This window comes from Hylobates moloch, unplaced genomic scaffold (assembly GCF_009828535.3).
Source record: "Hylobates moloch isolate HMO894 unplaced genomic scaffold, HMol_V3 SCAFFOLD_3, whole genome shotgun sequence".
In the NCBI taxonomy this organism is placed as follows: domain Eukaryota; kingdom Metazoa; phylum Chordata; class Mammalia; order Primates; family Hylobatidae; genus Hylobates; species Hylobates moloch.
In genome coordinates, this window is record NW_026652278.1 from 40988535 (window position 1) to 41002183 (window position 13649).

The window sequence follows — 13649 nt, forward strand, 5'->3', positions numbered from 1 at the left end:
AGCGAAAACCACCTCCCCGCTCCCCTCGGCCAGGGCCCCCCATCCCCCCACTCGGACTTCCCCACCCCGAGCCCCGGCCGGGCCGCCGAGGGATGACGCGGTGTTGACTCAGCCGGTCAAGGACGGTGAGGGCCAGCCCGGCTGCCGAGGAGAATCGATGGGGTCCAGACGGCCCCGCGCTTCGCGGCGCGGCGGGCCTGGGCCTCGGCTCTTCCCGTCGCCTGGCGTGCCCAGGACTCGAACCTACCCGGCTCGCAATCCGCCGGCAGGAGAAGAGCCCCAAGGCAAATGGCCCGGGAGAGGCCCCAGCCCACGTTCCAGGCACCCACCCGCGGTCCTGGGACTCGGAGAGAGAGCCCCAGCAAGATTCAGCCCCAGTCACTTCCTGTCCCCAGAGCCCAGCACTGCGCCGGGCACCCAGGAGGTCAAGAAAAGGTGTGCAGATTTTTTAAAATCAAAGAATTATACTTGCAACGAGGTCAGTCGTCCCACGGACGGCTTTATTTTATAGTCAAGTTACTTATTAAAAAAAAAACATTTTGGCCTTTTTTTTTTTTTACAGTGAACAATTCTATATACACATTATAAACATTGTTTGATATAAAACAGTATCTACAATCTACTTACATTTAATTAACCTGTGACTTCTAGTTCATCTGCGATTAATTTTAGTCAGGTCAGTTTCTCTGCTTGAATTGGAGGTACTATCCCCTTAACACCTTGGTCAAACAGGTACTAAGTGATAGTGCAAAACAAGCATTTAAGATTCTTATCAACTATATCTCTGACAAAAAGAACACACATCTCTGAGACAAGAGCTCTGAAATGGTTTTGGATTTAAGACAGCAGTATAAGAATGTCATATAAAAGTAAAGAATGTTTTCCTTTTAAAATACTCCAAGGCTGCCTGAAATGTAGGCACCTCTGGATTTGGGGTACCCCTTTGCCTTTCCATTAAGTGGGAAATAAACAGATTACAGAAAAGTCATTCAAGAAGGTCCTATTAAAACCTTTAAAGCTATTAACTTAAAAATTTAACAAAAAGTTCAAAATTACTTTTTTATAAATAGGGAAAACAACTTACTGTTTTTTTAAAGGAGGAAGAATTTAATCACTATAATGTCACTTTATCAAAACAACCTAAGATCAGTACATAAACTATTTGTTAAGTCAAAATTAAGGTCTCCATGTAGGTTTGTTAATTGAGCAGTGCACCAAATATTTTTAGGTTTCCAGAATACCAGAGAATTGATTCCCTTTCTTATATAGCCTTCCAGTTCTTCTATTTAGATTTTCTGTAGCAAAATATTATTCCTAAATCCAGTTTTCTGAACATGCCAATGCCAATGGTCATCATCCAGCATTAAAATAGCCTTTGTCGCCCTCAATGTCCACTTCCTGATCAGAATCCTCTGAAATCTCTGATTCAAGGTCTTCCTGGGAGGCAGGGGAGGGCGAACATTGAGAGCTATCCAAAGAAGCACCTTTATTCTGTTCACTGGGCAAATCTTGCCTCTGATCACAGGAACTGTCCAAACTTTCCAGTTCTTTTTTATTGCTTTGAGGGTTTTCCTGAATAAAGGAAATGAAAATGGAGATTGGAAGGATCATAAAACATGGATAGGTGAGAGGAATAAATCAAAATGTCTCTTCATCCTATTCCATCTTTTAATTTTTAGTTTACTGAGTGTTTTCAGTTTATAATCTTATTCAGGAAATACATACTTGTGCTTTTTTCTCACTTTGGAAGAAAAATTTCTGTCATATCAAAGATTATACGCTTAAAAGATGTGAACCAGTCATGAACATAAGTGCAGATATACCAATTGAACACGAATTCTGGTTACTTAACACCAGCCCAGACCCATGGTTTCAATATTCTCAAAAGTTTAAGAGGCAAAGAAAATCAGATCACTACAGATACACCTTAACTTCATTCTTTAAATGTTTAAACCTTGCCAATTAAGTCTTTCAGACATTTTAAAAATAAGAATGCTGACTGGTGAATTAAGAACAAAGTTTCAATTATTAGACTGGATCTTTTTTCATTCATTTTCTGGAGTAAATTTATAAATATCTACACGTGTAAATGTATAACAAGTTACAACATCATGGCAAAGAAAAAAATGTGGATCTGGAAGAATGCTGCCAACTCAGAAGGTAGACAATTAGCTACAATTTACTTAAAATCTGGGGCAAATTTCTGGGAAATATCCCCATATTACATAGAAACCACTATTTTTAAGGTCTCTGGTAAACTAGAGTCAAGCCTTTGACCAAGAACTACTAAGTATATAAGCTAGTGAATTTTTAATCCTATACTTGTCTAAAATGCATATAAATATTACATAGAAATATTACAACATCTATTTGTTATATAGTTGCAAGCCTATAGTCTCAACAAATAGATGCACACCGTCAGAAATTGAGAGTGAATCTGCAAATATTTAAATCACATTACAGTAATGAAGTTATGGGAACTTTATTTTCTATTTCAAAATTTTCTTTGGGACACTTTCTTTTTAATGAAAAAGTAATGATCAATAAATTTTAAAATCCACTTTGCTTTAAATTTCTCCACTCATTGTTTCAAAGTATTTATTATAAACCGTATATACAATGACAAGTGAACAATTCAGCAATTATCAGATAACTTTGGAGAGTATATCCAGATTAGGACATCAAAAATGAATGTTTAGCTTTAAGTCAATAGACCTTCTTTTAAAAACTAAATTAGCCTTTACTTTTTATCACATATTGCGAAACAAGGTCACTGGAAGAAAGACTGTCAGAAAGTTTAAGCTACTTTCCAAACAAGCTTGAATATTTTCTTACAAGTTTTATATTTCATTTTAAGAGCTGGCATTAGATAGAAAATAATTTTTAAACTCCCTGACATTTAATTCTTCTAAAAAACAGTGCAAACAAGTCTTAAAGGTGTTTGTTTCTTTATATTTACCCTTGAGTTCTGCCTGGTTTTATTATGGCTGTGTAAATAAAAGAAACAATTTTCTCCCAAAGATAACTGCTTAAGTCATTTACTGTCAATTACTTTATCTTTCCTGCGTTAATTAGATAAACAACATATGGGATTTATAAAACAATTAGCTGGGAGTTTTACTAGCCAGTGTGTGAAAACCCAAGCATAATTGATATAGGAACCCCATTAGGTGCTTTTAGCATTACTGCCACCTGAGCAACTCATCCTGAATTTCAGCAGGACTATTTGTCTTTTTAATCAAGGTGAAGAGGTTAAATAGTCTCTTAAATGACTTTTGCATACAACCCATAACAGCCTTGCACCGAGATAACGTGATAAAAATATTTATTTCCATAGAAACAGAACCATGTCCATACCTGTTTTAGTCTCCTCCATTTAGCGCGTCGATTCTGAAACCAGGTTTTGACCTACAGGAAAGAGAGAAAGAAAACTTGCCCGCGTCGGGACGTGCCAGAGGGCAGGGTGGCTCCTCGCCTCTCTCTCGGTGGCCCGGCGACCCCTACCCCAGAAGCCTTCCCTTCCCCGGAGGCGGCCCCAGGCCCCCCGCGAGCTCACCTGTCTCTCGCTGAGCTGCAGCATCTTGGCCAGACGCTTCCTCTCGGGCGGAGAGAGATATTTCTGAGTCTCGAATTTCTTCTCCAGCTCGATGGTCTGGTCGTTGGAGAATCTCACCTGGCCGCCTTTCCTTTTATGCAGAGGCCTCTGCAAGAAGGGGCTCCAGAGTAGAGGTTTGCCTGCGGGCGGGAAGAGCGGCGCTCACCCACGGCCCTGGAGCGGCCTGGCCAGACCCCAGAGCTGCCGGGCCCCGGGGATGACAAAGGTAGGCCAGGAGGCCACCCAACCAGACACATTCACATACACCCACCGGCACGTGGACCTAACACGTTCCCACCAACACACAAACATACCCAAAGTCACACACTGACATTGCAGATGCACACAGCCTTGTACACACACAGACAGACACACAGCCGTCACACCTAGAAGTAAATCCAGACATATCTTTAACCCCGAAAAGAATGGGCACTACCGGCTGGGCTTACAATACCACGACCCTCTTTCCCCAGTGGCTCTCGGATTTATACATAACTTTTTGCCCCCTTGGTGAGCTGCACTTTCCCTTGGTGAGCTGCACTTTCGAACACCGGGTGTGTGCGTGTTGGGGAGGAGCGGGGTTGCTGCACCGACAAGGCCTGGCTGCGCGGGAAGCGCTCGGGCCCGGACGCCCGCATTAGGCTGCGCGAGGAGCCTCCAATCCTGGCTGGGGGAGCCGCGGCCTCCTCTGATTTCACACCCAGCCCGCGGGGGCGGCCAGTTAAAGCCACCCCATGGGCTATGGCAACATTTCCGTCAATGTGTTTCCTGTTGGTCTAGCTCGAAAAACTCTTTGCTTCCTCCTGCGCGGTCCCAGCAGTAACCCAAGGAAATTCAGGGCGCACTGTGAAAACGTTAGCCCTCAGGCCCAGCCCGGCTGAGGGTCCCGCTCCAGCCCCGACAGGCGACCACAGCCAGGCTCGGGCCGCATCATCAAACCCTCGAGGCTGGAATCAGACAGACAGGATAACAACTCAAAAACATAAAAAGATGAACTAAAAATACAATCCCCCTCCCTGTAACGGTGAGAAGGTAAAGGGCTGAGCTAGAGGCCGCGCCGTAATAATGGCGACATTAAAATGCTAATTAAGACGTTAATTGTTTTCAGGGTCCCTCCTGAAGCTTCCAATAACAGAGTTCATTTAAAACTGTAGAGGCGCCCCGTTTCCTTATTTACCCTAGGGCTCCAGACCTCGAAGGCGCCAAGGGTCACCCACAGCGCGGACCACTGGCGGCTTATTTCTTAGGCCGCACACTGAGGGGACAAGCCCCGAAGTTCTGGAATATATGCCCTGTGTGTCCCTGCTTCCCTTCCTAACTGGCGACCAGATGCTGCTGCTTCCTACTCCCAAAGTAGTGTCGGTCGGCCCGTCCGTCCGTCCGTCTGCAGGCCTGCACCTCAACGCTTTGAAAGCTAGCATTGTTTTTTCGAGATTTTGCTTGCGTCAGGCTTCAGACTGGTGCAAAACAGCCTCGAAAAAAAATAGGAAGCAACTGGTTATTTTAGCTGCCATAAAGTCACATCCCACACAGAGGAAATGAACAATATCAGAAAAACGGATCCCGGCTATCAGAAGTCGAGTGTTTCCTGAATTTGTCTGTATTGAGGATGTCGATAAAATAATCAGCAGCGTGCACTACTCCGGGGGAAGGGTCTGCTTCATGCAGCCAGGAAAACACTTAACAGCTTCTGAAACCAGATTTACTCCTATCGAGAACTCAAGATTTCCTGTATGAACGGAAAAGGGTCAGGCTCTTTCACTGCACAAGCCTGTTGAACCAGGTCCAGCACCGTAGCCACCCGGGCCCGGCTGCGATCCCTGCCCCACGGGGGCGGCCCGGGGCGCCTCGACGCCCCTTTCCCCGTCCCTCCCGCTAAGGGAGCCCCACCCCGGGTGACACGCGCGGTCCACGGCTGCCCTCGCCGCGAGGTCTATCGCCGGCCCGCGCGCCCCGACGCCTGCAAGGTGCAGGAAAACCAATCTGAGTCACGGTGCGGTCAGCCCCGGCCGCGCGCCTCCCGTCCCCGCGCGTGCCCGACAGCCCCTTTTCCATCGCTTTTGCCACAGCCGTCTACCGCCTGCCCTCTTCGCCCCCTCGGCCTCCCGGCGCTGCCACCTGCCGAGTGGCGCCTCCTCGTCCCCACCCTCGCCCGGCCGCCTTACCCAGGGGGTCGTGGCGGAGCAGGGCGTGCGTGTAGTCGTTCACCGTCCGCGGGAAGGGGTACAGAGGGCCCCCGAAGCCGCCGGGTCCGTAGGCAGCGGCCAGAGCGGCGGCGGAGTGGTGCGAGAAGGCGGGGTGGATCGGCGTGGGCTCGTACACCGGGGTCCGGTAGGGGGACACGAGGCTGGTGAAGGAGGAGTTGGGGGACGGCAGCGTAGGGGTGGGCGTGGGCGCGGCGGGCCCGCGGCCCAGGATGTCCTCGATGTAGAAGGGCGTCGGGTGTGCGGGCTGCAGCAGCGGCGTGGGCGCGTACAGCGGCACCCCCACGGCGCCCGCCGCCGGCCCGGGGTGCGGATACTGCATGGCTCCGCCGCGCTCCGGCCCCTCGCAGAGCTGCTGGCCCGCGCCGCGGCGCTACATTTATCCGCGCTCCGCGCTCCCGGCGATAGGCTCCGCCGGCCGCGGGGTGGGGCCGCGCTCGCTGGCCCCTTCCTGCCGCCGGGCCCTGCGGCCAATGGCGCGGGGCCCCAAGAGCTGCCGCCCGCCCCCACCCCGGCCCGCCCCGCCGGCCGAGCTCCCCGCCCCCGGGACGCGCTTGCTCCCAGGCTCCGGGGACCTGGCGCCCTGGTGCCCCGCCGCCGCTGTCGCCCCAGGGGGCTCCAGGCACCCCGGTCGAGGACGCCCTCGAGGGAAGCCCTGGGCCGCGTCCGTCGGGAGAGGCGCGAGGAAGGCGGCCTCCTGGAGTGCGGGCTCCAGCGGCCCTGTCCGCGGCCCCGAGGCACCTCTGCCGAAATTCAGGGGCGCCGTCCGGGCCCGGGCCCGGGGTGGCAGCAGCTGTTTCCAGGCGAGGAGCAGCGAGACTCGGCGGGAGCAGAGGCCGCTGGCCTAAGACGCCTCCCCGGTGGGTGCGCTCCCTGGATTAACGGTGGCGCTGGCTGTCACCCTGGCCGCCTCACGAGCTCAGAGCGGGAGAGCGCCCTGGGTTCCTAGGGCTGCTCGGCGGCCCTTAGCTGCGGCCGGGCGGGATACGGATGGCTGGAGTTCAGGTGCTGCGGACTCTTGGCCGCTCCACCCGGTTTCATTTGGAGGCCTCGGACTCAAGCCACTTCCGCGAGGATGCTGGCAGAAGCCGCTGCGAGCGGCAATCAAGGGGAGTCCCGGGTCCTACAGCGCCGGGCAGAGGCTGTGCAGTCTTCAATCCAGTGGGGGCTGCTTTTCTGCTGACTCTTGAGGGTCGCAGCTGCGCGCAGTCTGGCTCTCTGGTTTTGCACGTGTTTTCTATTGAAGCAGTCCGTATTGCTGGCCCGTACGGCCTCGGCTCTGTGCGGCTCCACTCGCCTCCGGGGCAAGGGGGCATTTTCTTGATTGACGCCCTCCTGCGGTCGTCACACCTCGCGGTGAGCCGTTTCTGCTAAGGTCCTCCATTAATCGTGGAAATGGAAACACTTCCCCGCTTTTTCTATTGAGACTTCTCAGGTTTTAAAGTTTATAATTTGGAACTATTTGTCCAAACGCAGCGGGACCACAATAGGAAGAGGCGTGGCCTGTGAGCCTGACCGCCTGTTGGAGTTTCACTTCGCACATTTTTGTTGAGCAACTACTGTGTGCCAGCAGTGAAAAGGACAGATGTAGTCCCTCTCCTCATGGAGACAGGAAACAAATTTTGATACATGTATGTGCTAGGAAGGAGATGTACATAATGATCTAAAACCTGTAACAAGGGGACATCACCTATCTGGGGGACATTAAGGAAGAGAAAAGCTTCCCAAGAATTGATGTTTGAAAAGTGAGTGGGTGTCAGCAACCCCAGGGTGCTTGGACATTCCAAGTCCAGAGAATAGCATGTGAGCGTTGTTAGTTAATGCAACTTTCGTCAAGTCACCGTCTCTGAGTTTTTCTCATCTGAAACATTTGAGACTTGGCCTAAAGGCTCCTAATCTTTTTAGGGTAGTGTTAATAGGTATCTTTCAGAATCTAATGACAGACAAGAGCTACAAGCCCAGACAAACTCAGAAGTGTACTACACTATCTTTCGAGTTAAAGCATGTTGGGAGTAGGTAAGAATATAATTGCTCCGTTATACAGTACATATAAATTATAAATTTATATATTACTCCATGATTTAAACTATCTCTGGAAGGATAACGAACATTGGCTGACTATGAAGAAAGGGGTGGGATTGGAGGGGGCATGTATAGCTGTGAATATTTGGAGACTTGCACTAGATGGATGTATGATCTATTTGTCATATAAGTAAGTCCTTGAAGAAGTGGCTGGTTCTAGATCGAGGGCAAGAAAAGTACAAGGTAAGCTCAAAGACATCTTGTGCCAGAAACCGTGAAAAGAAAATAGGGACCACCTTGGAGTGGTTTCCATCGGCAAAATTTGGGGTGATTTAAGCTTTAAAAATACATTAGGGGTTATACCACTTTGAATATAACAATTCGTGAGTCCATAGTGGTACTCAGAGAAAGGTGCAGTGGATGTGAAAGCTGGAAGAATGCCAGCTAACAGATGTAGAAAAATTGGTACAGTCAAAAAATGTAATAATTCATTCAAGAAGAATCATCATCAACAAACAAGTGAAATGTTGACGATGAGGATTTTCACAAGGCCTCATAATATCATCCCAATTAATTGGATTCTGGATTTTAAAAAACTGTAAAGGAGCCGGGCACGGTGGCGTTCGCCTGCAATCCCAGCACTTTCGGAGGCCGAGGCAGGCGGATCACGAGGTCAGGAGATCGAGACCATCCTGGCTAACACAGTGAAACCCTGTCTCTACTAAAAATACAAAAAATTAGCCGGGCGTAGTGGCAGGCACCTGTTGTCTCAACTGCTCAGGAGGCTGAGGCAGGAGAATGGCGTGAACCCGGGAGGCGGAGCTTGCAGTGAGCCAAGATCGCGCCACTGCACTCTAGCCTGGGTGACAGAGCCACACTCTGTCTCAAAAAAAAAAAAAAAAACTATAAAAGACATTGCTTTTTATTGGGGGGGGGGATAATTGAGACAAACTATGAAGTACATGTTAGTTGACATTATTAATCTTTTAGATGTGATATTGGTATTGCAAGTTACTTTGGAAAATGTCTGCGATCTTGGGAGTTGCAAGCTAAAGTGTTTAGGGGTGATGGGTCATATCTGCAGCTTACTTTTAAATACTTCAATATATACATATATGTGCACACACATCTACATGTATATTTATACACACATGTATGTATATGTACATATATGTATATATAAAGAGGGAGATATCACAGGTTCAGTTCCAGACCACTTCAATAAATAAACATAGCAATAAAGCAAGTCACATGAATTCTTTGGTTTCCCAGTGCATGTAAAGGAGGTTATCTTTACACTATACTACATTCAGTGTGCAATAGCATTATGTCTTAAAAAACAATGTACATACCTTAATTTAAAAATTCTTTGTTACTAAAAAATTGCTAACGATTGGCAGGGGGTGGTAGCTCACGCCTGTAATCCTAGCACTTTGGGAGGCCGAGGCTGGCAGATCACTTGAGGTCATGAGTTCAAGACCAGCCTGGCCAATATAGTAAAACCCTGTGTCTACTAAAAATACAAAAATTAGCTGGAAAGTGCTTGAACCCAGGAGGCAGAGGTTGCAGTGAACTGAGATCATGCCACTACACTCCAGCCTGGGCAATAGAGTGAGACTCCATCTCAAAAAAAAAATTGCTGACAATCATCTGAGCCTTCAACAAGTCATAATCTTTTTGCTTTTGTGGGGTGTTGCTTTGATGTGGATGACTGCTGACTGATCAGGGTGGGAGGCACAGAAGGTTGGGGTGGCTGTGGCAATTCCTTAAAGACAATAATGAAGTTTGCCACATCTGTTGACCCCTCCGTTCATAAAAGATTTCTCTGTAGCATGTGGTGATGTTTGATAGCGTTTTTATCCACAGTAGAACTTTCAAAATTGGAGTTCATTTTCTCAAACCCTGTGCTGCTTTATCAAGTATGGTTGTGTAATAGTCTCTCTTTTTTGTCCTTTTTTTTTTTTTTTCTTTTTGTGGAGAATGGAGTCTCACTCCATTCATTGCCCAGGCAGGTCTCGAACTACTGGGCTCAAGCTATTCTTCTGCCTCTGCCTCCCTAAATGTTGGGATTACAGGCATGAGCCATTGCATCCAGCTATGTAATATTCTAAATCCTTTGTTGTCATTTCAATAATGTTCACAGCATATTCACCAGAAGTAGATTCCATCTCAAAAAACCACTTTCTTTGCTCATCCATAAGAAGTAACTCCTCATCCATTCAAGTTGTATCATGAGATTGCAGCAATTCAGTCACATCTTCAGGCTCCACTTCTATTTCTCTTGCTGTTTCCGGCACATAAGCAATTACTTTCTCCACCAAAATCTTGAACCCCTCAAAGTCATCTGTGAGGGTTGGAATCAACTTCTTCCAAACTTCTGTTAATGTTGATATTTTTACCTCCTCCCATGAATCACGGCCTCTGGAATGGTGAATCCTTTTTGGAAGGGTTTTACTTGACTTTGCCCACAGAGGAATCACTATCTATGGCAGCTATAGCCTTACAAAATATATGTCTTAAATCATAAGATTTGAAAATCAAAATCACTCTTTGATTCATGGGCTGCAGAATGGATGTTGTGTTAGCAGGCATGAAAACAACATTCATCTCTTTGTATATCTCCATCATAGCTCTTGGGTGACCAGGTGCATTGTCAGTGATCAGTAATAATTTGAAAGGCATATTTTTTTCCTGGGCAGTAGATCTCAATAGTAGGCTTAAAGTATTCAGTAAACCACACAGTAAAATGATGTGCTGCCATCCAGGCTTTGTTATTTTATTTATAGGGTACAGGCAGAGTAGATGTAGCATAATTCTTAAGGGCCCTAGGATTTTCAAAATGGCCAATAAGCATTGCTTTCAACTTAAATGTCAGCTGCATTAGCACCTAACAATAGAGTCAGACTGTCCTTTGAAACTCTGAAGCCAGCATTGACTTCTCACCAGCTATGAAAGTCCTAGATGGCATCTTCTTCCAATAGAAGGCTTTTTGGTCTATGTGTAGAATCAGTTTAGTGTAGCCACATTCATCAATGATCTTAGCTAGATCTTCGAGGTAACTTGCTGCACTTTTTTTTTTTTTTTTTTTTTTGAGACGGAGTCTTGCTCTGTCGCCCAGGCTGGAGTGCAGTGGCGTGATCTTAGCTCACCACAACCTCCACCTCCTGGATTCACGCCATTCTCCTGCCTCAACCTCCCAAGTAGCTGGGACTACAGGTGCCCCCCACCATGTTGGGCTAATTTTTTGTATTTTTTTTTTTTTTTTTTTAGTGGAGACAAGGTTTCACTGTGTTAGCCAGGATGGTCTCGATCTCCTGACCTCGTGATCCGCCTGCCTCAGCCTCCCAAAGTGCTGGGATTACAGGCGTGAGCCACCGCGCCCAGCCGACTTGCTGCATCTTTTCTATTAACATTTTCTGCTTCACCTTGCACTTTTATGTTATGGTGATGGCTTCCTTCCTTAAAACCTCGTGAACCAACCTCATCTAACACCACTGTTTCTTCTGCAGCTTCCTCACCTTTCTCAGCCTTCATAGAATTGAAGAGAGTTGGGGCCTTGCTCTGGATTAGGCTTTCGTGTAAGGGAATGTTGTGGCTGGTTTGATCTTCTATCCAGACCACTTGCACTTTCTCCAGATCAGCAATAAGGCTGTTTCACTTCTTAGCATTCATTTGTTCACTGGAGTACCATCTTACATTTCCTTCAAGAACTCTTCCTTTGTGTTCACAGCTTGTCTAACTTTTAGTGGATCTTAACTTTCTACATGGCTTCCTTGCTGAGCTTAATCATTTCTGGCTTTTGATTGAAAGAGACATGCGATTCTTGCTTTTCCTTGAGCACTTAGGGGCTATTGTAGGGTTATTAATTTGCCCAATTTCAATATTGTTGTCTCTCAAGGAATAAGGAGGCCCAAGGAGAGAAGGAAAGAAACTGGGGAACAGCCTGTGAGTAGGACAGTCAGAACACACGACATTTATTCAGTTAGCTGTCTTATATGGGTGCAGTTTGTGGTGCCCCAAAACGATTACAGTAGTAACATCAAAGACCACTGATCACAGATCATGATTACAGATATAACAATAAATATTATGAGAATTACCCAAATGTGACACAAAGACATGAAGTGGGCACATGTTCTTGGGAAAATGGTGCCAATAGACTTGCTTGATGCAGGGGCATCACAAACCTTCAATTTGTAAAAACTGCAGTATCTGCAAAGCACAATGAAGTGAAGCACAATAAAATGAGATATGCCTGTGTCGAAAATTATTAATTGGTGAATTCAGGCAAAGAGTATACAGGTGTTTGTTGTACTATAATTTCAGAGTATATAGGTATTTGTTGTACTCTAATTTTAGCTTTTTTATAATTACACATAGCAATTAAATTACCATAATTCCTGTAGATTTGAAAGTTTTCAATATAAAAATGAGAAAAAAATGAAAACACTTTCTTTTTTTAATCTCAAATTCCTTTTTACCATACTTTTTTTTTTTTTTTTTTTTTTGTGTGACGGAGTCTTGCTCTGTCGCCCAGGCTGGAGTGCAGTGGCGCAATCTCGGCTCACTGCAAGCTCCGCCTCCCGGGTTCCCGCCATTCTCCTGCCTCAGCCTCCCAAGTAGCTGGGACTACAGGCACCTGCCACCACACACGGCTAATTTTTTTGTATTTTTAGTAGAGAGGGGTTTCACCGTATTACCCAGGATGGTCTCGATCTCCTGACCTTGTGATCTGCCCCTCTCGGCCTCCCAAAGTGCTGGGATTACAGGCGTGAGCCACCGCGCCCGGCCTACCATCCGTGTTTTTTAAAGGCAAAATGTTTTGAATGATTTGTGAAGATTGCGTACAATTTCAGGTAGTGCCTTGCCCCTGGAAACGACCAGTGAAGGGTTATTTGGGAATCATTGATCCCTCTGTGGGTCAGCTCTAATGTTGTACCATCTCCACCGGTCATCATTCTCATCCCATGGCCTGATGAATTCAATGTGCTCTTCTGTGTTCCAAGGACAGAGACAAGCTCTGGGGACAAAGAAAGAATAGGTATTATCTGAAGTTCAAACCTACCTTCACAAGTTATGTTTGGGTCTTGAAAGATTGGGACCTCAGTAAACTAAGCAGAAAACTGTGCTAATTATTTTTCTTACAAAATGTTTCCCTTTTGTTTTCATTGTTCTCCTTTTTCCTGCCCCTTCTACTCCATGAGTAACAGATGATGACTCCAATTCATTTAGTGCTTTCACAGTAAATCACTAGCCAGCCTTTATTCCCATCTTCAGAAACAGTATGAGTTTATGGTACTGGTTTATTCTGTGCATGATTCAGCCACCAGCCAAAAGATCTAAATCTACAAATATTTTAAAAATATATATTAACATGCTAGAGAAATAATGACTGGCATAGAATTATTAAATAATCACTAATAAAGGAAGCATCCTCTCTTTCTTTGATTTAGCCACAGATCCTGGGAAGTAGATGGAGATCTTAAAAGGCATTGGTAAAACATTCCAACTCAGCTACATAATCCTCACTGGCAAACTGAAGCACTTAATTCTGTTAAGCTATATAACACTACCTTTTCTGCATCCAATCGTCAGATCCATGTTCACTTAGCTAAAGTTAAAAAAAAAATTACAACCACATTTGTGAATGTCACATTTATTGAACTACATAATTTTTAATATCACTTGTGTACATTTTATAGTTTGTTTTATTGTTTTAAAAGTCATTTGGGGCCCTAAAAGAACTAGATTTTTCCAAAGTTGTCCTTATGATTTTTTTTCACACAGTCAGAACTAATAAAACAAAACTGTTGTAGCTATTTAATTCA

The 13649-nt window shown here is 46.0% G+C and overlaps 1 protein-coding gene across 1 annotated transcript; it reads right to left on the bottom strand.

Moving 5' to 3' along the window:
- Positions 1-472: 472 nt before the first annotated feature.
- On the bottom strand, positions 473-6153 carry HHEX (hematopoietically expressed homeobox). The gene is made up of 4 exons (XM_058435773.1): positions 5761-6153; positions 3557-3735; positions 3358-3408; positions 473-1572 (listed from the first exon to the last, which is right to left on the bottom strand). Exons 1-4 carry the CDS (start codon positions 6119-6121, stop codon positions 1354-1356), a joined length of 810 nt encoding a protein of 269 aa, XP_058291756.1. The 5' UTR covers positions 6122-6153; the 3' UTR covers positions 473-1353.
- Positions 6154-13649: the final 7496 nt, after the last annotated feature.